This window comes from Ovis canadensis, chromosome 24, assembly GCF_042477335.2.
Source record: "Ovis canadensis isolate MfBH-ARS-UI-01 breed Bighorn chromosome 24, ARS-UI_OviCan_v2, whole genome shotgun sequence".
Classification (NCBI taxonomy): domain Eukaryota; kingdom Metazoa; phylum Chordata; class Mammalia; order Artiodactyla; family Bovidae; genus Ovis; species Ovis canadensis.
Window position 1 is genome coordinate 15,688,792 of NC_091268.1, and position 24,768 is coordinate 15,713,559.

The following is a 24,768-nucleotide window of genomic DNA, read 5'->3' on the forward strand; positions in this document are numbered from 1 at the left end:
CTACATGCACCTTGCCTGGGGCCTGGCAGCTTACGGGCTCCCATCTGCATGTCTCCACTTTTGTCCCTGCTGCAAGGTGCCTGTGTTGCTGTCTGGCTCCCTGTGTCCCCACTGACGACAGTGACATCTAGAGAAACAGATGTCAGTTGTCAAAGACTGCCGCAGCGCTTGGGAGGCCTGGCAGTACACTGGCGACGAGCACTGGGTAGCCTGTGGGGGGGGGAAAACACTTGTCACAGATTTTAAAAACGGTCTCAGTGTTTGGCCACGCGTTCCTTCGGTCACTAGGGATGGACCGCGTTTCCAAGGCCCTTCCATACTCAGGCGGGTGTCTCCCCGCAGCAGGAGTCTGCTGGAGGTGCCACGTGCACGTCCCCCGCCCCTTCAGGATCGCGTTCATTGCGTGTTGTGGGGGCGCTTTACGCCGGCAGCACTCAGTCCATCCGCCGCGTGCGTGGGTCGGTGACGTCACGCCCGGGTCCGCATCCTCCAAGCACACCCGCCTCCGGGTCCCCACCCGAGGGTAAGCGACACTGGCCGCCTTGCGGGGCTGGAGTCTGCCTTTATACCTGGCCGGCGAGGGGCGGGGCCAGCCGGCGGCGCGACGTGCTGACGTCAGGCCGGTGAAGGGCGGGGCGAGGACGGCGGCGTGCGCTCCGGTACCTCAGTCGCCTCCTCGGCGTCATCCTCTTCTTTCGCGTCCTCGGGGCTCTTCTCCTCAGGGTCCCCTCCACAGAGTCCTGCGCCTCAGAGTCCCGTCCCGCCCTGCCCCTCGACCTCCCTCGGCCGCCCGCCGCCGCCATGGGCCCGCGCCCGCCGCGCCGCCGGGCCGAGGACAGCTGAGGCGCGGCGCGAAGATGGGCAAGGGTGGAGCAGGGCCCGAGAGCCAGCCGGAGCAGCCCGGGCGCCCCGCGCGCGCCCGCCCGCGCCGCCGCGGGGATGCCCGCGCCCGCCGCCGCGCCCTGAGCGCCTTTGTCTGCCGCCCGCAGCACCACTGGCCTCGGGGGCCCGCGCCGCGGCCGGGGGCGCGCCCATGAAGATGGAGCCGGGCCGGCCGGCCTCCCCCGCGGGCGGCCCGGGCCCCGACCCGGAGCCTGGCGGGCCCGGCGCGCCGTCCGCCCCCGCCCGGAGCCCGGGGCTCGGCCCGCAGGACCCCGCGGCCGGCGTGGATGCCGGGCGATCTCCGGGATGGGAGCGGCGGCCGCAGCGCGCGGGCGGGGACCCCGACCCCGACCCCGACCCCGACCCCGACCCCGACTCCGACCCTGACCTGGCCCTGCCGGAGCTCGGCCCGCTCTTCTCCTGGACGATGGAGCCAGAGGGTGACGGCCCCGCGCATAGCGCGTCCGTCCGCGCGCAGGACTTCAGCCGCAGCCATCACCTGAGGGGCGAGGTCGACTTCTTCCCCTCCTTCGCGGCGCCCGAGGTGGGCGATCCGGCCCTGGAGCTGGGTCCCGAGGACCCGAACGGGCCTTCTGACTTTAGCCAGACTCACCCCCTAACGAGCGAGCCTGCGGGGTGTCCGGAGGACAGCCCCCGCCTCCGAGCCGTGTTCGATGCCCTAGACGGGGATGGGGACGGCTTCGTGCGCATCGAGGACTTCGTCCAGTTCGCCACCGTCTACGGAGCGGAGCAGGTAACTCGCCGCGTGAGGGCCGGGCTCGCGCGTTGGTCGTGGAGTGCAGTGGAGGCCATGGGTCCCGCTTCTCTTCTGATTCACCGCTTCTGCCCTCACCTCTAGCTGAATTCGCTGAAGCACGTCTTCCCCCTTTAAAGAGGTTTTATTCTCTGGAGTCAGTTTCTTTCCCTGCCATCCCAAGCCACACAGCTGGATCTTTCCTAAATTGAGGGTAGCTCCTGGCCTGGAGACATGCCCCCTGTCTGCTGCATAGAAGTGCCCCCCGGATGGACAGGTGCCAGCAGGTCTCCCAACTGAGAGCCCAAGATCGGTTTGGCTGAAGTAATTCACTCCTGTCTGCAAAAGCTAGGCTGCACTTGGATGCTTAAGATCATATTAATAATCTATTTTGAGCACAGTTACTTCACCATCTATGGTTGACTTGTATTCTAGGTAGGTTCCTTGTTTGGGAGACAGTGAAGGCTAAAAATGTTCACTTCCTTACCTTCTGTGCCAAGGGAGAGGGATGAACCCTAGAGCACTGCGGTGAATACAGACTCCACAGAACTCCAACAGGTCCACCTCCACTCTTGTAGGACAGGTGAGGTGCTGGGCAGGTGAGGGAATGCGCAGGCAGAGGGTCCCGAGCCGCTCCCAGGGCTGCGCTGCTCTGGGAGAAGGTGAGCTTCAAGGTCCAGGCCTTCCCCCATCTCAGCACTTACGAAAGTTCAGATGGAGACAACAGCGTGGCTGTGTGTGTCCTGCTGTTGACCCAGATAGACACCACGGAGGTGACAGGTGTTCTTTTAAATGCATTGTTCAGTGATGAGACATTCCAAAAGGCTGATGTGCTAGTGTTTGTGTTTAGTTGACTTTTCATACATGTGAATATTTGTGAAGTGGGCGTTCAGGTACATGTGAGGTACATATGCATGTTTAAGCCAAGAGGTAAAATGGACACCCTGGTATGCAGGGTTCCGCCAGAACATTAAGAACTTCTGTACAGGATCTCTGTGCCCCTTGAGTGTTCATGGTGTCCACTGAGCAGTCATGTAAAGAACTGGGTCATCCTGCGTCAGGGCTCCTTGTTGGGTTTTCAGTCTGGACGTGTCCGTATGGGTATCCTGAATGTTGACCTCTTGGTCAGTGTGACGCTTGTGTGTAGCTCTGGTTTGAAGACATTGCCCAGGACAGGTCTCCCATCTCTTAGGCTAATGGGCAGAGAGAGAGACGTGTCCATTAGACCCTCTGTAAGTCTAGTGAGGGAGATTAGCCTGGATTGTGATCGCTGGACAGTGTCTTGTATGGTTCGCATGGGTTGCGATCAGTGGTTCAGGGGTTTTGATGCTTTTCTTTGTTGCCCCCCAGCTGGAGAGCACCTTGGGCATCCTCAGTTGTTTTTCACTAGAACGATGTGTCTTCTCTCCAAACATACGCTTCCTCATCATACCCATCAAGCATGTTAGGGAATCGGCACATTTGTTCTTCTTCACCGTACTCTGACTTTGATGCAGTGCTTTATAGCTTATATGAGGTTCATTTGTGTTTTCCCTGGGTCATCAGCTTTTCTCTGAGGTGGTCATACATGGAAGAGATTCATGCCACGGGTGAGAAACTGGAGGCCCATAAAAGCTAAGTGACTTTCCAAGGCCTCACATATTGTCAGTGTTGAAACAGGGACTAAGTCTTCCGCTCATGACATTTAGATGGCTCCCAAGTTCTTAGGTTTGGTGGCTCTAAACTTTAATCCCACAAAGTTTCATCTTATTGACTATCATAAAATCATTTTCATTTGGGAACCACCTTTTGTTATGACATTCTTATTGATCACAGTGGGAAAAACTTTAGGTTGCTATTTGGGGCTGAGTTGTTTCTAAATATTATTCAGAGTAGAACTGAGTCGACATTCTTTGTTCTGGGAGCTCCTGGTGGAATCTTCAGTTTGGGGGTGAATTCAAGATGACTCAGGACTTGGTGGGAGTGGGCTAGTGAGGGAGGTCTGCTGTGGCATCGCCCCCTCCGTCTGCTCCCAGGACTGCTGGGGAAGAAGCAGAGTTGGATGTGATCTGAGTACCGGACTTGGATGGACTTCCTGGGATGGTGGAGGGCAGCTCTTGTTTAGGAGCAGATAATTAACACGTTAGTGAAAGGCTGGTTTTTGTGTGTATGGCAAAGAGTCGGACACGACTGAGCGACTGAACTGAACTGAAGCTTTGCTAGCCTTTATTATGACTCAGACTTCCTTTTCCAAGTCTGGTGTTAGAATACGGCAAAGAGAAGAAATATTCTTTGCTAGTGAAGTATTTTAGAGAAAAGTGAAGAATTCTACCTTGATCAGTATTTTTAATTTTTGAAAATGGAAAGTCTTGGACATAGCTAAGAATAGAGAGAAGTCTGGTGAAACCCTCTACCTGCCCCCAAGCCGTCGCTCAGTTTCCGAAGTCCTGGTTCACTTGTAAACTCCCTGTTCTCCACCCCCAGATTGCTTTTGAAGCACATACCTGACATATCATGTCACTCATAAATATTTCCATGTATATCTCTAGAAGATAATTCTTTTTAAAACATTCATAATTTTTTTAAACTGTAGGAACACACAGCAATAAAGACCATAAGTATTTGTACTTTTTACCTTGAGATTTCAAAATACGGAGCGCATGAGACGCTTAGGCTGGTCACGTTACTGTCCTTGATGATAGCAACTTGATTATTGTCAAACTGTCAAAGGTAGCACTTGCAGTATCTTTTATGTAATCTGTTGATGAAGGAAGCGTTTTGAATTATTTAAGTGGATTATCTGAATTTTTAATAGAAGTGGTTCCCATTTATAATACAGGTGGCTTTTGCACCCCTCTCTCGTTAGCAGTGTCACGGGGTTTTTGGTTCTCGTTACCTCATCTGGCGATGGATCAGGTGTGGTGTAATATAATACAGTGTTGGCAGGAATCGAAAGGAGAGAGAACTACAGCGGCGCTTTCTGGTTGTGTGTTCTTGACCAGGAGTTTATAGTCACATGTGCCCAGGCACTGGTGGTCACGTTGCAAGAGCTTATCGTTAAGGCCTCGAGCATCTCTGAAGATGCCTCGTGGACGTGACCCTTTCATGGTGAAGGACAGATGCTTTTGTAGTTATCACCAACTTATCATAAAGAAACTGTAAAACCAGCTGCACTGTAAAATAAGAGCACTGTGAGAAACGATTGGTTTCTTTCAGTGTTATCTTTCAAAGAAATTCATTACAATAGTAAAGGTTATTTTCACAGGATAGCACTCAAACTTGGGCATTTAAGCAGTCTGGGGTCCTTTCCAGAGAGCTCCGCACGCGGGAGCAGGCGCGCGCTTCAGTGGCCTGGTGGGCCCTGCCTGTGCTCCTCAGCGAGGAGGCTGCCGGAGGCGGTGGCCGCGCGGGCGTCGCCCGCTGCTCCATCCTCTGCAGCCTCCGCCGGTGGGCGCTCGGCGCTCCCTGAGGACGTCTGGCACACCTTTCAGTTGTTCCACTGTCCTTTCCAGTCCTGGGCTCGGATTTGCGTGTGTGTGAGAGTGAGCGTGTGTGCATGAGCAGGTGCACGTGGGAGCTGAGGGTGTGTGTGTATCTGGCTCTGTGTGTTGGAGGAATTGCTAAAAAGCAGATGATGTTCCTTTCTGTGCTTGGACAACAGGCAATTTCGTTAGGGTCTTAAAATTTTTTATGTTATAAAAGTAACACAGGCTTATTGTTTCTAAAAACTGGAAAATACAAAGTGATGTAAAATCCAAACCAAAAAATGACCAATCCCACTAGCCTGAGAAAAACACCATTAGCATTTTAGTGCATTTCCTGCCAGACTGTTTTGTGTGCACGCATGCACACACGTAATAGTATAGAAGTACACAACTGAGATCCTGTTGGGGAGAAGCTAAATTATTTTTTTATAGATGTTCATTATTTACAAATATGAAATAAGACCAATAAGCAAAATATAAAAATAGGAATCACCTATAATCCCACCATCCAGAGATAACTCCTTAAGTATTTAATATATAATCAAAATATATGTAATGATGCTTCATTGTCCAAAAATGGTATATTCCATGTCTGTTGTTCCGAACCTGCCTTTTGACCTGGTTTTTAAAATTGAAGATCTCAGATATATACGTTTGTCCTCAGTATGGGGGGTGGGGTGGGATTGGATCCAGGACTCCCCCATGTGGATATCAAAATCCACAGATGCTTCTAGTCCCTTGTATATAATGATGTGGTATTTGCATATAACCTATACACATCCTCCCATATACTTAGTTATTTTTTTGTTTTATAATTTTTTATTGAAGTATAGTTGACTTGCAGTGTTCTTTTTGTTAGTTTTTTGTTTGTTTTTTAATTTTTTTCCTCCCAGGTACTTTAAATCATCTCTGTTTTACTTATAACATTTAATTCAGGGTAAATGCTGCATAAATAGTTGTAAATACAATGTGAATGCTATGTAAATAGTTGATGCTGCTGCTGCTAAGTTGCTTCAGTTGTGTCCGACTCTGTGCGACCCCATAGTTGATGGCAGGTGGCAAATCCATGTTTTGCTTTTTGGAAGTTTCTGGATTTCTTTTCCCCCGCTCACGGTTTTTGATCCTCAGTTGGTTGAACCCATGGCTGTGGAACACACTGATACGGAGGGCCAGCTATGCTTTAATGGAAGCTTAACTTGTCCCCAGGAGATTCAGAATCATGTGTGGCGTTTTCCCAGTGCAGGCTCTTACATGTAGGAAGAGTTAAATTCCATGTGGACTACACTGACCAGGTTGTAAAGGGCACCAAGTTACGGGTTGCTTCCTTTTCAAACACATATTTTGTTTGAATTCTGGATACAGGGTCCAAACATTAATTGAAATATCAGACAGAAGATTTGGATACCCACTGAAGACTGTTAGGTGGCCCTTAGAAGTACTTTTATGATAACTGCAAAGTCTCCACAGCCTAGGTTATCACCTTCTGATATAAATGAATAGTCGTATATAAATTGATTGTATGTATACCGTGATTTTAACTGTAAAAGTTGTCCATGAGAAAACAGTCTTTAAGGAAATATTAAAAATTATTTTTTCATTGTGTGAGTGTGTGTTGGGAAGTGGGGTGGTTTTATTTGAAGTATTGGCCAACTTTTCTATTGTTACTTATTTCAGTTATTTTGAAAAGTAGTGCCTGTACCCATACCATAAATTTCAAACAGTGTAGAAAAGAATCTATTAAAGAAATTCATTCTCATATTTAGAAATAAAAATGTAAGTAAACCCTAAAGACAAAATATTTGCCTGTTTACTTTGACTCCGTCAAGATTTTAGATCTATAAACAAAATACATCTAAACAAACTCAGATTTTCTAGTAAGCTTAAAAACTTTGTGAGACATTGAACATGTTCAGTTGCTTATTGAAGATGCATTGTTAATTTTTGCTGATATTTGGAGAAATACATATTAGAACACGCCTATGATCTTGAAGATTGGCACTGAGCTTACATCAACATGTGATGTGAGTAACCAGGAACTTCCTGGGAAAAGAACTGCACTGATTGCATTGTTAGTTTGGAAGTTTTTGAGACTAGTCGACCCCATATACATGGATTGGTTCCATGTCATGGTTAGGGAGGAAAAGAAATTTCTTCAGCAGGTAGTTTTGTTTCTTTGTCTAAATGTTTAATAACTTGGTTTTGAAAAGTTGGTACTAATATTACTCTGGTTTCAATCTCGAGGTGGCGTATTTTTCTCTGTTTCAAACCCAGCTCTAACGATAAGCCAGTGTCCTGTTTGTGCCCATCGGTCACCTGTCCTGGCTGCAGCAGGCCTGGAGTAGCCTGCTTCCTGCAGGGACATATTGTGGGCAAGGTGTCCTGGATGGATGCTCTAAATACGCGACAAACCAGAGGGCCAATGGCATTTTAGTGATACTAGCTGTAAACACAGGAAGCACTGTCGCTCTGCGTTATTTTAAACCCTTTTGCACACTGTATGTTGATCACTTGGGATTTCTAAAATTGCAGATATTTTTTAGCTCTTTTCTTGAAATCTCAGCAATTTTTCTAATGGCCCATGTCTTCAGAAGGATTTAAGGATATACAACTCTTGTCATTCTAGTTTGTTAAATGATCTACTTTGCTTTTTCTTCTGTTAGATAATTTTTTTAAAAACTTGGACAAAAAGGTTTAGAGTCTTCAGTCCCCACAAGTAAATAAATAGTTCTGCTATTTATTATTATTAAGTAGCCAGAGCGCGCTTGCCCATTCATGTCCCTGTTCTGAGCGAGGGCTCCACAGTGTGGGGAACTCACCAGTGATGTTGCTGTCAGGGGCTTTCATGTTTCATTGTTCTTTTTTATTTCACGCACTTTATTCTGACTTTTCTTTAAACAAGTTTAACCAGGTTAAAACCGAAGACTCCAGTTACGAATGATGTGGTGGCACCTGTTGGCTGAGCCTGTTCGCAGTGGTTTATTTGTTGGGACCAGAGGCATTGCTCAGAACTGTAAAGTCGTTTACTGCTGTAAATCACTGGGTCAGTAAGCAGAACAGTGGCTTAGTACCTGCAGTACCTACGGTATTTTTCTCGCTGTCACTATAAATCCAGGGACGTTTATAAATCTTGTTTAGATTAAGCTTCCTGCCAGTGAACTGATTAATCATATATAGTTTATTTTAAAAATTTTATGATTTATTGAAATTGAAAAACATTTATTGAAGTATAGTTGATTTACAGTGTTATGTTAATTTATTCTGTACAGCAAGATGACTCAGTATATACACATATACACATATGTGTACATACACACACGTGTGTGTGTGTGTGTGTGCGCGCGCGCGCTCAGTCGCTCAGTTGTGTCTGACTCTTTGCAACTCCATGGACTGCGGCCTACCAGGCTCCTGTGTCCATGGAGTTTTCCAGGAAAGAATACTAGAGTGGGTTGCCATTTCCTCCTCCAGGAGATCTTCTGACCCGGGGACTGAACCCCCATCTCCTGCATTAGCAGGCAGATTCTTTACGCAGAGCCGCCTGGGAAGCCATCCATACACGCACACACAGAATCCTACACATATGTTCTTTTGTATGTTCTTTTCCATTATAGTTTGTTACAGGATATTGAATATAGTTCCCCTGTGTTATAAATATGACCTTGTTTATATATTTATAAAGTGAAATGTAATTTTAGTTTAATTCATAGATTGCTTGAGCCGCAATAAAAGGAAGACTCTACACTGATGAGAGAGATTAGCATTTCCTTTGAAAGCCTACTAAAGTACCTGTAAATCCTTCAGCCAGTTCGGGTATTTTTCTCACTTGACAAATGGAAGAGATGCCGGAGCTGTGAGTTGCAGGAGAGACCTGAGCTGAGGGTGGCTGGGCTCCTGGCTCTGGCCGAGCTGATGGCTGGCTCTGCCAGGCCCCTGGTGGACCCCTGGCCACACCCATGCAGAAGTGCAGTCTTTGTCTGGGAGAAGCAGGAGGAGGCCCAGCTGGCCCAGGGCACCCCTCTGCCCGCAGTGTTCTGGAGTAGAAGCTCTCAATAAGATATCGAGACTCTTGGGACTTCCCTGGGGTCCAGTGGTTAAGACTTTGCCTTCCATTGCAGGGGCTGTGGGTTCCATCCCTGGCTGAGGAGCCACATGCCGCGTTCTTCTGGGCCAGGAAACCAAAGCGTAAGACAGAAACAGTGTTGGAGCACATCTTGAGCACATCTTGTGAGGCCCTCAGAAAGCAGGCAACCTCTAGTAAAGCTGTGGGGGTGCAGGGTGGCCCAGTCCTCATGTGGGGAGCTAAGTAGTGTCCGTGTGCACACTTGTCCTGCACGGCACAGTCCCACTTCCTGTCATTTACCCCGAGCTTGTGCCTCGGGGTACAGATGGCAAACCACCAGATGCACAGGGCGGTTCGTCACAGCGCTGTCTGTGATGTGAAATGGAAACAGCCGAGACGTCCGTCCAGGATGAGTGAGCCAAGGTGCATCCCCTTAGCAGAGAACTGCGCGACTGCAGAAATAAAAGAGGGAGGTTCCTGTGAGCTGCCAGAGTTCTCAGATACATTAAGTGAAAACAAGTACAAATTAATACGCATAATATGGGGCTTCCCTGGGGGCTCAGTGGTGAAGAATCCACCTGCCAGTGCAGAAGATGTGTGTTCGACCCCTGATCTGGAAGATCCCACGTGCTGAGGAGCAGCTAAGCCTGTGCGCTGCAACTCCGAGCCTGCGCTCCAGGGCCCGGGAGCCCTCGTGCTCCGCAGCAAGAGAAGCCACCGCAGTGAGAAGCCCTCAGGTTTTTAAGGAATATGTATGTATTTGCTTCTCTTTGCAGAAAGAAACCTAGAAAGGATAGACTAGAAACTAATTAACTTATCTAAGTAGGTGGGGGCAGGGGGTGAGGGATCTGGGTGGGACCGAAACTTATCTGAGTATGCCTTTTTATATAATTCTGACTTTCTGAGTCATATAAATAAATATTCTACATCTGGAAAAAATACAACAGCATTGATAGAAAAAAACAATTGAATTTCAATGGAAATAAATGAACCTAGAAGTATCAGTATATTGAGTTATTATTAATAACATAACCACATAGGAAAGCGTAATTCCAGTCACACACAGTAGTACTCTGTATTCCTTTAGTGGGATGTAGTCAGAAGAAAAGAAAGAATGACGGGAAACGCACTACAAATTAGGTTAGTTGTTGACAGGTTGGGGTAGTTCTGAACTGACTCTGGCCATGTTTTAGGGTGGAGCAAGTAAGCACCTGTCCTGGTGTTGGGAACCAGGGTTTTCTGGGAGAAAGGAGGTGAAATGTGGTGGGAAAGAGGTGGGGAAGGACTGATGTCTGGGGATCCAGATTGGAGGGATCAGTGTGAATGCATGGTGAACACACGCTCCTGAGAGGACCTGGGGCAGTGACACCCCAGGAGGACTGAGCATGTCTGCTCCCTAGATCCTGGCTGCCAAACACCATTTTTCACTAAAGGGATCTAGGATCCTTGGAGAAGTATTCCAGACTCTGGGCAGGGGAAATTCAGTGTGAGGCTGGATTATCTTGTACCAGACACCAAGGAAGTGATCAAAAATTGATGGGGACGTGTCAGAAAAAGAGCAGCCTGAATGGCTTCCTAATGGACAGATCTGGGCATTTTGAGCACAGAAAAGAATGACAATAATGGATACAGTGAATCTAGGGAGTCCATGGCACAGTGAGCGGAAGTCAGAGCGGTGCTCCAGAGGGGTGCGTGGGCCTGCTTATGGACACCTGCCAGTTCCAGTAGTCTGGAAGATTAGACATTCACCAGGGGAATAGCCGATTCAGGCAAGATCATCAGTGGTTGTCAGAAAGCATCGTGTGAGCGATTGGCTGGTGGCGGGAGGGTAAATCCTCACACAGACTGAAGTGTCTGCAGAGACGACTGCTCACAGAGGGGAGAAAGTTCTTTACCCTAGGGGAGTCCGGCCCCTCCGCCTTGAGGAGACAGTCAAACTCAGACCCGCTTAGACTGTGTGCCCCTCCGTGGGACCAGTGAGAGGGACAGCATTCTTGCCAAAAATGTTTGAATTGAGTCAGGTAATGAGCATCAGACCCATAGTCTAGGGCATCTACGTGACAGCTGCTTGTGCTGCAGCCAGTCGTGTCCAACTCTACGACCCCATGACCTGTAGCCCAGCAGGCTCCTCTGTCTGCATGATTCTCCAACCAAGAGTACTGGAGTGGGTGGTCATTCCCTTCCCCGGGGGATCTTTCCGCCCCAAGGACTGAACCCATGTCTCTTGTGTTTCCTGCACCTCTGAGCCACCAGGGAAGCCCACAGGACAGCTGCCTGAGCCCTTCAAGTGTCCATGTTCTAGACAAGGTGTCCTAAACAGGGAGAACCGTGTTGGAGAAGACTAAGGGATCATGACCATAAATCCTGTCGTTGACTGCATGCTGGAGTAAAAGAAAATGAAAACACCAAGGCCATTATTGGGACGATTGGGAAAGTTTTGAGTGTAGATGTAACACTTGCTAGTAACAGTGTTCAATTCCTTGGGGTCATAATAGTGTTGAATTGTGGGAGAGAAGGGTCCCTGTTGCCAGGAGGTACAGGCGGAAATGATCAGGCGGGTATCTGGATGTCTGGGGCCGACTCTCAGTGGTGCCACCGGAAGAGCACAGGTGTGTAGAAAGAGAGAGCAACCGTGAGAAGACGCCAATCACTGCTGACCCTGGGGAGGGGGGTGCAGGTGTTACTTGAACTTTTTCAACGAGCTCGGCGTATTGCAAACTAAAAACGAAAAATCCAGTATGGGAAGTTCGTTGATGATAACCTGCACTTCGTCTTGTGGGAAAGTTAGATTGTGTGGCTTTCACCAATTCTTAAGCAACAAAAAGAAACAAAAAACTCCTGAATTCCCAAACAAGTGGAAGCAACATTATACCTGCGCAGACAGGTTTTCCTTCTTACTGACTCTACCCCCATGCTGTCATTTGGGGTATCAGGTGACACCTCTCTTTGACACAGTGGTTGAAATGGGAAATTAAGGGACTTCCCTGGGGTTCTGCACGCCCAGGGCAGGGAACCCGGATTCAGTCCCTGTTTGGGGAGCTAAGATCTTATCTCTTCCACCTGAGAGTTTGAATGCCAGGACTAAAAGATTATGCATGGGGCAACAAAGGCCTGACGCAGCCAGGTAAATTAAAAGAAAGAAATGGGAAACTAAAATTCCTTTTAAACTAGGAATAGCTGTATGATAAAACCGCATATATATGCACGTGTGTGTTCAGTAATTCAGTCATGTCCGACTCTTTGCAACCCGATGGACTACGGCCTTCGAGGCTCCCGTCTATAGAGTCCTCCAGGCAAGAATACTGGAGTGGCTTGCTATTTCCTCTTCCAGGGGATCTTCCTGATCCAGGTACTGAACTGCATCCCCTGCGCTGGCAGGCAGGGTCTCACCGCGGCACCACCTGGGAAGCCCCGTGTATACAGTTGGCTGTGCTGGGTCTTCGCTGCAGCCCGCGGGGGCGCCTTCTGCTGGTGTATGGGCGGGGCACGGCTGTAGAGCCCACGGGCTTCAGTTGTTGCAACCCGCAGGCTTAGTTGCCCGATCAGGGATCAGACCCACGTCCCCAACACTGGAAGGCGGATTCTTAGCCACTGGAGCACCAGGGAAGTCCCCCATATTCTTATTTATCAAGAGATTCCACTCCCCAAAGGGACGCGAACATCTTGTTCACCCACAGGTTCCCCCCGAGAGAGCCCCTTCCGCTCTCTAGCGACAGTGCTGCAGCGGGGTCAACCTGTGTTTGAACACCTGTGTGGAAGGAGCTTAGAAATGCTCAGGGACCCAAAAATAACTTCTTGTTTTGGGGTAGTTTTATGTATTTTCTGCTTTGTGTTTTGATGGAAATGGCTGGGTGCTGCTGTGGAGCCTGTGTGTACACACGACGGAAGCTGTGCGAGGCAGTCCTGAGGCTCGTTCACCGTGGGTTTAGGTATCAACACAGTGCAGCGACATGGACTTGTGTGGGGCTGGTCTAAGCCACAGAGCTGCCTGTTCTCATTGCTGGAAGCCTTGAAAGGTGGTATAGTGTTTGTGGTGACCCGTGTGTGTGTGTGTGTGTGTGTGTGCGCTGTTGACGCCTTAGACCACTGATGCATCCCGTGTGTGTGTGTGTGTGTGTGTGTGTGTACGCTGCTGACGCCTTAGACCACTGATACATCAGTTGTCTCAGCCCCTGTGTGGTGTTCAGTGTCAGTCAGTACCAAAGAGCCTTTGTTTGTGCGGCTTATTTCTATTGGTCTTTGCTGTATTAGAAACTGAACCTAAAAAAAAAACCAAAAAAACAAACCTGTGTCTTTTTATTAATTCATTGAAAAATAATCCATTACATGTTTGCATTACTGACATATTTTGGAAAAAAGACTGCTTTCTAAAATAGTGAGAGAGTGGCATTGTTTAACATTGTGGCAAGTCTCCTAAATGTCTGGCTTGATTGGAGAGAGCTGGTTTCTTTAATATCCGCTTCTGTGAGCCGTCTGTCGTGTCATGTAGCTGCTGGAAAACTCCGCGGCCCATTTCAGAGAAGGTATGAGGGGTGAAGGGAAGGGACGTCCCAGAGTGTTGAGACTGCCTCCCTTCTCAGACCTGGGGTCCCACGGCCTCTGGGCCGCTGGCTGAGAACAGCTGTCTCACCTGCGCTCCTGAAGTGGCTGTGTTGTGGCCTGATGGCCAGGTTTACATGCCCAGAGTCACCGGTAGGTCCCGAGGACCTGGGCTGCTGGGCCCCCGGCGTCTGCTCGGTCTGGTCTGAGCCCTCCCTGCACCCGTTCCTGGCAGTGCTGCCGGGCTCGGCCCTGGGGTCATGTTTGCAGAGCCACCTCCTGGGGGTTCTGAAAATACTTGCCTCCCTTTAAAGACCACCCCACCCCAGGCGTATCTTAATCTCCCTCTTTTCCTCCCTGCTGGGTTTATCCTGACACTGGTTTTCCCCGTGTCTACTTGGGGTGCACTGGGGAGGCTTCGGGGCTGCCCTCTGCCCTCGCTGCTCCATCTGGTAGGAGAGCCCAGAGGCAGGATGCCGGCCGAGAGGTCCGTCCACGTGGCCGGCTCCTCCTGACACATCCCCGCTGCCTTCAGTGCAGCTTGCTGTGTGTGTCTGGTCCTTACTTTAATTCCATCTTTCCGTTGGGCGTTTTGTGCCGCTGTGGTTTCCAAAGGCTGATAGTGTGTCCCGCACTCTCCTACCCCCACCCCCCGCCCCGCACCCGGCTCCTCACCGTTCACTCTACGGTGGTGGTTCCCCATTCCAGGTTCTTTTCATTGACATCTCCTTGCGGGAGTTGCACCCACACGTTTCCCCTCGGTCTGCGCCACTCTTGTCAGTGCAGTTAGCCGCAGCCTTCCTGAGCGGCCATCTGGCTCTGTCTAACTTGACTGCAGGCCTTTGCCACGGCTGGCCCGATGGAGAGCCGTGGCCGCACCTCCCTCTGACGCAGCTCTCTGCTCTTCCTGGGGTTAGTGGTCACGCTGCGCTTCCCTTTGCTGTTTTCCTGCACGCCTGTCGGCTGTCCCTTCTAGCTTGTCTGCTTGGACCTCATTGTCTGCTCACCCCTTGGGGCTCTGTGGGGCTCACCTCCCACCTCCGGGAGCACCTGTGGCCGCGTCTCCCGAGTTAACGCCCGGGCCTGGGCTCCCCAGGCAGACTCTGAGCCAGGCCTTGCTTCCGGGAATGGTGTGCGGTGCTGGGTCGCCCGGCACCTGCTCCACTCCGCTCCTTGGCGTGTCTGTGTCTTCCACTGTGAGCCCCTGCTTGCTAGCCCCTGCTTGCTGGCCCCTGCGCATCTTGCCGAGCCCTGGGGCCTCGCTTCTGGAGCCCGAGTTCCCTGGGCCTCAGGAGTGGGGAGAGGAGCTCCTGCACTCCTGTTTAACTCCGCTTAGCCCCCCTCTCTCCTCCATGCACCTGGCAGGACGGCTCAGGCGCCGGCCTTTCTGTCTGCTCCGCTGCCGTCTGGTGACCAGGGCGGAGTGGGGTGTGCGGCTACCTGCGGGAAGTCTGGGTTTGCAGGTGATTTGGTTTAGCCTTTCTCACCTGTGTTTCGTGTGTGTGTGAAAGTTTTCATGTGTTGACAAAGTCCACAAACATGAACTTGGGTTGTTGGCAGCTTAGAAGATTCCACTGTGTTGCTGTGCTGTGGTGAGTGATGTTTGGGAGAGAAGCCGCCGCACCCCCAGCCACACAGGTCACTTTGCGTGCACCCGACTGCTGAAGGAGACCGAGTTTTGTGCTGGCAAAGCGGAGGCTACTGCCTTGCGCTCGGAGTCGCAGCCATTTGAGGAGGTTCACCCGGGCTTGCTGTGTATTCCAGGGCTCTGCCGCAGGGTCCAGAGCAGGTCCCGAAGGGAGGAGCAGACAGTCCCTGGCTGTGCTTCCGGAAACGCCTCCCTGTTTATCCAGGACATTCCCGTGGCCGATTGTGGCCAGCGGGAGTCATCCATGAGATCTCAGGAAAGCAGCAGGGTTGAGGCTCCTGGGGGCGGAGATGTGAATGGGGGCGTGGAGGCCGGAGGCTGGGGCCTGGCGAGACACCCTGCCTGTTCCAGGCCTCTGTCCAGGGGAGGGTCTGGCGTTGCCTGGTCCACAGGTGCTGTGCGCAGTGGCTAGGTCAGGTGTGGTCCTGACCCCGGGCAGGGAGGGCGTCTGCTCTGCAGCTGCGGTGCACGGGCTTCTCGCCGCAGGGGCTGCAGCAGTGGCAGCGCACCGGGCCAGTTGCTCCGCGGCATGTGGGACTGTCCCAGATCAGGGATCGAGCGTGCATCTCCTGCATCGCCAGGTGCACTCTTTACCGCCTGAGCCCCCAGGGAAGCCCCGGTTTATTCTTGCTGTTCTTTTCTTCTTTTGAGGTGACCTTTGTCATGAGGTGAAGGGTCGAGAGGGGAGCGTTCCTGAGAGGGGAGCATTCCTGAGAGGGGAGCATTCCCGGTGGAGCCCAGCCCGGGGAGAGGCCCGCACGGGAGGATGGGGGGCGCTTGAGGGGATGCGGAGGCATGACTGTGAGGGGGACTGGGCCGGGACTCGAGGGGCTGCGGCCACCTTGAGCTGCCTCTAGTGCAGGCGTGGGGGTCGGGGGGGAGGGTGCCAGGGAGTTTACGTGAGCAGGGTCGGGAATGAGACTGGCGTGTCCAGAAGGTGGTTGGGGGTACAGAGGACAAGGGTGGATGGAGAGGCCCCAGGGGGCCAGGCCGTGGGCCCCCCGGTGCTCGAGGAGTGGAGTGGAGCAGGGGAGGCGGGGGCGAGAAGAGGCCGCCGGGGGCAGAGATGTGCCCGCCTCCACTGAAGGGTACGGCCGTGTCCGTGGGTGTCAGGCCGGGCTGTAGGGGAGGTCTGGGGGGTCAGCAGGTAGAAGCCCGTCCCAGAGCCCGGCTCCAGGAATGAGTCCGGGGCGTCACCTCGTGGGAGCAGCCCTGGCAGGTGACCCTCTGCAGTGTCCCAAGCCCCGGCTTGTCTGTGCTGCTGGCTGGCCGTGCCCCCATCCCTCCGCCGTCCCCCCGGGCCCACCGGCCCCCGCCCCTCTGTTGGCCAGTGTGCTTGCCCAGGCCGGGTCAGAGTGACGGGTGCTCAGGGAGGTGCTGAGGGGCACCCAGTTTGAATTAAAGCGGTTCCCCCCCAGGAGTCTTTGTCGCTCTTTTTTCTTGTGGAGGCCCCACTGTCCGCCGAGGAGCCGCGGCCGCCCGCGCTTTGCAGGAGTGCCTGGCCCTCCCGGCCAGCCCTGCTTTCCCGGGATAGCGCCCAGGCAGTCGGGAGGAGACCCCTCGCTGGGCCATCGGGGAGCAGCCGAGGCTGAAGCGGGGGGAGCACAGGGCTGTGCTTCTGGCTGCTTCTGCGGGGCTGGAGGGACCCCCTGGGCTCCGCCACTGCCTCTCAGGCTGGGGCAGGGGCTGCCCCCTCCGCCCTCCTTCACCCCTCTCCTTTTTCCACTCGTTTGCGGTTGTGTTTCATTCCAGCTTGAATTAAAGCTGGAATGAAGCTGAGTGGGTTGGTCTACTTTACTAAAATCCAGGACTGACTTTTTGCTGTAGCAGACAAAAGGCCCTTTTATGAGAAAGTCTGTCCTTATCACCGTTGATTCACTGGCTGGTGAGGAGAGAAGAGCCACAGTCACCAGACATGTTCCTCTTGGTGATTTTATTTTTAAAAACTGCCTTCAAGGAACCTGCCTTCTGAGGAGTTTTGCAAGAAGGACTGCTTCGTGGGGCTTAATCCCCATTTGGAGGAACATTTGGCTTTCTCTTTTGCGCTGAGAACTTTCTCATGGGAGGCGTCTTTGCATTTGTGACCCGTGAAGCAAGAACCTGTTCTCAGGTTGGTATTGCCCTTAAAGCAGTAGTGAGATAATGTTCATTTACATAAATGAAAACATGCAAATAAAGGAGAAAACAAAAATCCCATCTGGCGTTGTGAATCATTTCAACCTTCCAGGCTTTAAATCGTCGTTTCTGTAAGAGAGAGAAATGTTAATAAAACCAGAGTCACAATTAACTTACAATCGCAAGTCAGTCTGTTTCCTCGGACTCTCAGTGTCAGTAGGCTTGCTTCTGACGTGGTTTTAGTGCCTACTTTTCGATCATGTGATTGAATGTCCTAAACTTATTCGATCAATCCTGTCTTTGGTATTTTAGGTTTTCGTTTTCCTGCTGTTAAAAGCTTTCTCCTAGCTGAATCTTCCCATGCAGTCTTTGTTGTGTCTCTGAGTTTAAAGTCTTAAGAATGGAATTGCTGGGGAAATGTGCATGTAGCTTAAACTGTTTTTTAGATTTTTTTTTTTTACAGTATCTTCTAAACAAGCATCACCAATCTGATGTAGGAACAGTGGTGTGTCAGTGTATTTTTACCCTAGGAGTATATCTGACCTGATGTTTCTCTTACCGAAAGTGTTAGTGACAGAAGTGTCTTTCGAGTGTGTGTCCTCTGTGTCATAGTGAGGGCTGGCCGGCCTCTGTTTCCTGTCCTGTGATGTGGGCGCCTGTGGAGCTGTAAAACGTTATGAGTTTACGTCTGTAGAGTTCTTCTGTTTTGCAGTATTAGCCCTTCTTAACTTGTTTCAGATGGACCCAGCAGTCTGTATGTTTAAGGGATAAATGCTGTCTTTGTTTTGGTTTAGCATTCTGTGTTTAAAGAGCAAAGTGCCGAAGATGAAGACAGAGGTGAACGGGATGATAGCGGACAGAATGAGAGCCTGAAGAACTTCATTTTGTGCTGACTCAGTCGAATGATCTCTTGATAATTAGAAAAAAACAACTGTGACAACCATGGCCATTAGGCCAGTTCTCCAGTTAGCTGTTCTCAGGTCCAAGACTTAATGGCCAGCAGTTTAGAGCTCCTGGAGTTTTCCAGTCCTCTCAAGACTTCTCTTCGGTCATGTCACAGTCTAGGCGTCACTTTTAGGTTTAAACAAATCTCAAAACAGAACAGAACTACTGAAACCCAACCGCAGCCTCCGTGGGCATGGCTGTTCCTGGGCTGGTCTGGGGCTGGGGAGTGCGTGCTGGAGGCCTTGTCCCCGTCAGGTGCTGGCCCAGAGGCCCGAGTCCCCACGACCGTCGGCCCCTGTGCTGGGTTTCTTGCAGGGAAACAGTTCTTCCAGGAGACCCGAGGGCCCCAGAGCAGAGCCTGGCTTCTCGACACTTGTCCACTTCCTCCCAGCGGTGCACCATCCTGGGCTGGGTACAGGCTCCATGGTGGATGGGCAGCCTGGTCCATAGGACGAGGGCACCTGGAAACCTCTCCAGGAACGTGTTCTTCTGGAGGAGTCGGGGGCTCAGGTAGAAACCCCCAGTGTGCGGCAGGGGCAGGGTGCAGTGTGGGGAGAGGAGAAATTTACTAGCAAATCGTATTGTTTCTGCTACAGATGTGCAGAACTGCATGCGTGTTACGTCACTTTAGTCGTGTCCGACCCTTTGTGACCCTGTGGACTGTAACCTGCCAGGCTCCTTTGTCCATGGGATTCTCCAAGCAAGAATACTGGAGCGGGTTGCCATGCCCTCCTCCTGGATCTTCCTGACCCAGAGAGCGAACTCATGTCTCTTTAAGTCTCCTGCACTGGCATTAGGTTCTTTACCATTCAGCCACCTGGGAGCCCTCCTGTCGTGTGGGTCCTGTCACAGCTGGAGACTTGTGAGAGCGTCCTGTCGCTGCCCTCCTGAAGGTGGAGGAGCGGGAGCAGGAAATGCCTGTGGAAAGTGACGGCTCTGAGAAGCCGCGGTTCCCAGGTCAGTGTGGGCGCAGCCACAGAATCTGCCCCCCTGCACTGGTTCCGGTTCCGCGGCTCGGTGATCCTGTGTTACCTGAGCCGCCCTACGCAGCCTGAAGTGCCGCGCGGCTTCTGCTCCCGCGGGTCCTCACCCGGGCCGGAGGCCAGGGCTGCTCCCCCTCCTCTTCCTTCCAGGCTGCACTTGCTGACGAGCCCCCTTCAGCTCTAGCCTGGTCACCTCCTAGGCCTGGGCGCATGCCGGGATGTCAGACGGACGCCTCAGACTCATGCCACCGCGGTGTCCCCAGCTCAGTAACAGTCCCCACCATCCAGTGACTCGGGCTGGAACCTCTCTCTCTCACCTGACGTCTGGTCCACCGTGCACCTGACTGGCTCTGTGGTCAGGACGCATCCAGCGTCCCGCCAGGTCTCCAGCTCAGCTGTGGCTCTGCCGGGACTGTGGGGGCGCAGCCTCGACACCCCCTTCCACAGCCAGAGCCTGCAGGCGGCCAGACGGCACTGTCCCAGCAAATGCTGCGGCCGCCGTGCTCAGAGCGCTCCTGGGTGCTGGCCTCCTTCCTGGCACGAGCCCCTCACTCACCCTGGCCATCCCTGAGCGCCCCAAGGCGCTCTGTGAGCTGGCTTGACCCCGCGGGCCCCGTGGCCTCCACCTGGGCTCTGCCCAGCCATGCCCTGGGACTCAGCGTCCTCCGCCATGCTCGTTCACATGGTGGGCACAGTCCAGTTCCTGGTGGCTCTGGGGCTGAGATCCCCGGCTGTTGGCAGGTAGTTGGCAGTCAGTGGCCTTGGGTCCCAGCGGCCACCCTCAGGTCCAGCCACGTGGCCCTCACCACTCAGCAGCTTCCTTCCTGTGGCCCAGCTGCCTGTGACAGGGAACGCACTGGCCTGTCGCATCGCATTCCCAAGCCCTCTCAGGACCCTGTCCCCACAGCGTCTGGTCCTAGAGCCGGGTCTTTGCCCGGGGCACCTGTGGTCAGGCCCCCCAGTGAGCCACTCTGGCTTGTCGGCTCTTTAGTGACCATTTTTATGTATAAATGGGTGGTCAGGGATTCAGAGACCAAGAACAGAAAAGCAGAAGGTGCCTGAAGGGAACAGGGTCAGTGCAAAGAGCAGAAGAAAACTTGGGGAATGACACTAGTTATATTGTCAGATTAAATAAGGTATCGCATTCAGAGAACTGGAACACACCCTCCGAAGTTAAAAATGGAATAAAAGTGTTTTTTTAATAAGTTAGAAGCGAAGATCAAGTCAAGAATACATGGCAGAAGGTTCTTTAAAAGGCAAAGAGACTAGGAGATGAAAGGTGAGGGGAGAGGGAAGGGTCTGCGGGACTGACTGGTGTTGTTAGACCTGAGGAACCAGGCTGGGCACACGGACTGCCTCCAGGTGGCAGGCTCTTCCTGTGAGTGGAAAGTGTCTAGCCAGCGCGGTGCATCCTGTCAGCAGACAGCAGGAGGTGAGAACAGCCTCCAAAGTGTTAGGGCAGGCAGGCTCCTGAGGGTGCAGGGCGGGAGCTCCGGGCACACCGCACACCCTGCTCGCACCGCCCTGAGGTGAGGGGTGCTGAGACAGAGGGCGCGGGCGAGGGGACCCGAGGAGACCCAAGGTGCTGGCGGGGCTGGGGATCTGACGTAGCAGTAGGTGTGCAGATGCTGGAGGCAGGGGACCCAGGAGACTGCCAAGTGGGGGGGAGATTAGGTACGGAAGGCAGTGGGGCCATTTAAACGCCTCTGTCCACCGAGAAATATCGACATTGTCCGGGATGTGAATGCTGCAGAGGGCCTGGCTAGACTTGGGGTGGGGCCGGCGGGTGTGGAATTCCCATTTTTTAGCCACAGGAGGCCGAAATGCAGCCTGCAAACCTGACAACCCAGGAGGTGCCACCAGGAGTGCATTAGTTTCACATGAAGGCAGTGACCCCCAGAATAAACTATCAGGAGGAGAAGAACAGAGACAGGGGCTTCTGGACAGAGCAGGGTCGGCGGGCGGGCGGGAGGCAGGTCTGTCCTGCCCACCACACAGCCCTGTGACTGCCAGGCTGTGTGCCTGCTCACGCCTGCGCCTGGTAACTGTTGCTGCTTTCCCGCCTTAGGCTTGGCCTGGGTTAGGGGTCCAGAGGTGTCCTGTAAGGAATGACGCCTCCCCTCTGATTTGTGCAGAGAGCTGCCGGTTAGGCCAGAGGGCATGCTGCCGTCACATGGCCGGGAGCAGGGCCTGGTCATCCCTGGTCAGAGGAGAGCCAAGTGGGGGACCCTTTGGTAACCTCTTGGGGGGTCCACAGCACCGCTCCTGGGGGCTGACACGCAGGGTTGAGTGGGAGGCCTTTGTTTCCAGCGGCGCCCCCTCTTCACCCTGATTAACGGGGTGCATGAGAGGAGCAGATGTATCCTCTGCTACTCCTGTAAATGGTTATATCTTTTCAGCACGTTTGCAAAAAGCTCGACTGTTTTCCCGAGTATTCTCACATGCATTTTAATATTTTATTGTCTTTAAAATTACACAGAGACAGCTCTATGGATATACTAGAAACCACTGAATTGTACCCTTTAAGTTGGTGAATTGTATGTCTGTAAAGCTGTTAACAGATATAATGTGGTCAGGACGGCTGCGTCCCATGAAGCGGCTGGAGGCACCCCTGCCCCGGAGCCCGGCCTCCCTGACCCCTGCCTCCTACACCAGGAAGATCTTCTTGGTATTGAGCTGGGCGGACAGCGAGCTCTCAGAGCCTCGGTGATGACAGCTGCAGGGGCAGCAGCTTCTGAGGCCCCGTCCTGGAGTGTGTCGGGAGGAGCTGCCGGTGGATGGTTTCAGCTGGGCGCTGAGTGGCCACCCCGCGTCCACGGCGGCCACGACTGGCGACACTGCAGCGTCCGCGTCTATGCGAAGACGCCTCTCGAGGGCATGAGGAATGACCTTTCTACCTGAGACCGGCACCATGCTTCCCTTCCAGAATTTTCTAAGCCCTCCCCCTTAAAGCCGGGGTGGTTAGTTGGTTCATAAGAGGTGATCTAGGGTCACCCCTCCAGCTGCAGAGGCAGGTGGCCTCCCGGTGCAGGGATGGCGCAACTTGGGCGGCCCAGAGGCGTTCTGGGCAGGGGGGAGAGCCTCTGTGTGCACGCAGCTGCTCCGGAGATGCCCCTGGAGAGACGGTCATTCTCAGTGGGTGGACGTCTGGGCTGTCTCCACGGGCCATCACCCATCAGGCGTCTGTAACCCTTCATGTACATCTGTTCTCATTTCTCTTGAGCATACCTAGAAGTGAAATGGCTGGATGGTGTGTAGGAGTTAGGCTGACCTGAGGAATCTCTAGAGTTTTCCAAACTGGCCGTGAAATCTTCCAGCCGCGGTGGCATTCCTCCACACCCTGCAGACACTTGGTGTGCGTGTGCAGCCACCTTATGGTCTAGCCATTCAGACACACGTGGACCTCGTTGCAGTGGGATTTACATCCCCTAACGGTCTTGAGACCTGAATCGACTGAAACTTGTTTATGTCTTGATAAATATGTTCCATGTGTACTTGGAAGGATTCTGCTTCTGCAGGCTGGAGTGTTGTCAGTGTTAGTTTAGGTTGAGCTGCTTCGGGTAAGACGGCTATTCTGTCAGTGTTACGATTCGGGACAGCAGTAACCAGAGGGGCAGGAGAGAGGGTGGGGCTTCCCGGTGCTTCTGTGGCTGGAGGGAGCAGTGAGTGGGGAAGATGACCTGGTGCCCTCTCCTGAGATTCTGTCTGCACAGGGCTTCCCAGGCGGCATGTGGTAAAGAGCCCACCTGCCAATTCAGGAGACGAGAGACTCGGGTCCAATCCCTGAGTGGAGAAGATCCCTTGGAGGCAGGCACAGCAATTCACAGGCACAGCACTCCAGTATTCTTGGAGAATCCCACGGACAGTGGGGCTTGGTGGGCTACAGTCCACGGGGTCGCACAGAGTTGGACGTGACTGAAGGGACTTAGCACGCACTCATGTCTGCACAGCTGTAGCAGAAGCAGTGTGATCTGCCAGTAAATTTCTCACGTTAGAAGAACCTTGTGGGAGCCAGTCTGTCTGCCTACAGCTGGTTGCAAAGCAGGGTTCTCTTGTGGCTGCTTCTATGGCTTCCCATGCCGTCTGCCCGGGGAGGTGCTGGCTGGCTTGGACGGGCTGTGTGTCGCTGGGCTTGGTTTCCTGTCTCTTCTGTGCAGAAAGGGCAGGTTCTTAATTTCCAGGCCTGTTTTTGTTTTTTTCCCTTGAAACCTCCAAATGGAGTACTTTGGCCTTGGAGAATTGGAACCATCCGCTAAATCATCAGCCCCGTGGATGTTGATTTATCCTCCAGATTTTGCAGAAAAATAAAGTGGACTTCAGGAAATGCCTGCTTCAACTCAACAGGAGCTATTCTAACATGGTAACTAATTAACAATTTGTTTTAAAAGCACTGGTTAATATTTCCTAAGGAAAATCTTGGTACTTTGTGTCCAGTTTTCATTGTTGAAATTCTTAGGAATCCTAAAGACAGATTGGCAGGAGTGGATTTCAGGCCCCCAGCAAGGCGCTCCCCAGACATCAAGGCCTGAGTGAGGTACTGAGTGGGGACTCAGACTCTGTGGTTTCAGGAAGTCACCTGCTGAGTGGACTTCCAAGCCACCGTTTTAGGGACACGTGGGCCCTGTGATGGAGGGACAGCAGGGGATCCTGGGCTGCAGCTCAGTTGGCTCGAGGTGGTCCCTGCCCTGCAGGTCAACAGCGGGGAGAAGGCCGAACGTGGCAGTGTCCCCCGCCTGCCCTGCGCAGAGCGGTGTTTATGGTGGCGTGGGCGGGTGGATTCAGCACACCGGATGCCCTCCCGGCCTGCACCCTCCCTGAGGTGCACCCGTGTGGTCCGAGGTCCACTCTCTCCCTGGCTGACCAACTCCGCCTTCCCACCCTCTCGTCCCCCATCTTTCCTCTCTCTTTCTTGCTCGTCTTCTTTTCTTTCTTATTTTCATTTGGGAGCGTTCAGTAGAGAGAGCTGTGTGGGGCCTCCCTGGTGCCCGCGCCCCTGCCCCCACCCCAGGTGTAACCTCACATGTGCCTTAGCCTCAGAATAGTGCAGTAAGTGTATAGCAAAAAGCAGTGCACTTGGGGAAATTACGGAAATACCACTGTCTTACCTGTGAAGATTAACCACCATTCCTTAACATCATCAAGTATTCAGTCAGTATTCAGTGTCCTGGATCAGTCGATATTCAAGTTTCTGACTATTTTTAAACGAGAGTAAAATTCTTTAAAATTTGAGGTCAGATGCGAGAAGTGCCCGCGTGGTCGGTGTGCCTCCTGAGCCTCAGAGTGAGTCTCCTCTTGAAGGCAGCGGGTCCTCTGTTTGTCGGGGCCCCTGGGTTGGGTTTTGCTCGTCACCCCCTGTAGTATTGGCATGTGTGGCTTTGATC

General features: G+C 52.6%; 1 protein-coding gene across 2 annotated transcripts in view; it reads left to right on the top strand.

Annotated features, from left to right (window-relative positions):
• Nucleotides 1-638: 638 nt before the first annotated feature.
• Nucleotides 639-24,768, top strand: part of RAB11FIP3 (RAB11 family interacting protein 3) — a 59,638-nt gene continuing 35,508 nt past the window's right edge. The window contains exon 1 of one of the 2 annotated variants that reach the window (XM_069571077.1): nt 639-1,636. In XM_069571077.1, coding sequence (XP_069427178.1) covers nt 1,034-1,636 — 603 coding nt within the window. In that variant the 5' untranslated portion in view covers nt 639-1,033. Of the gene's footprint in view, nt 1,637-23,826; nt 23,922-24,768 lie in introns of those variants that run through there. The other variant, XM_069571081.1, reaches the window with a different exon arrangement.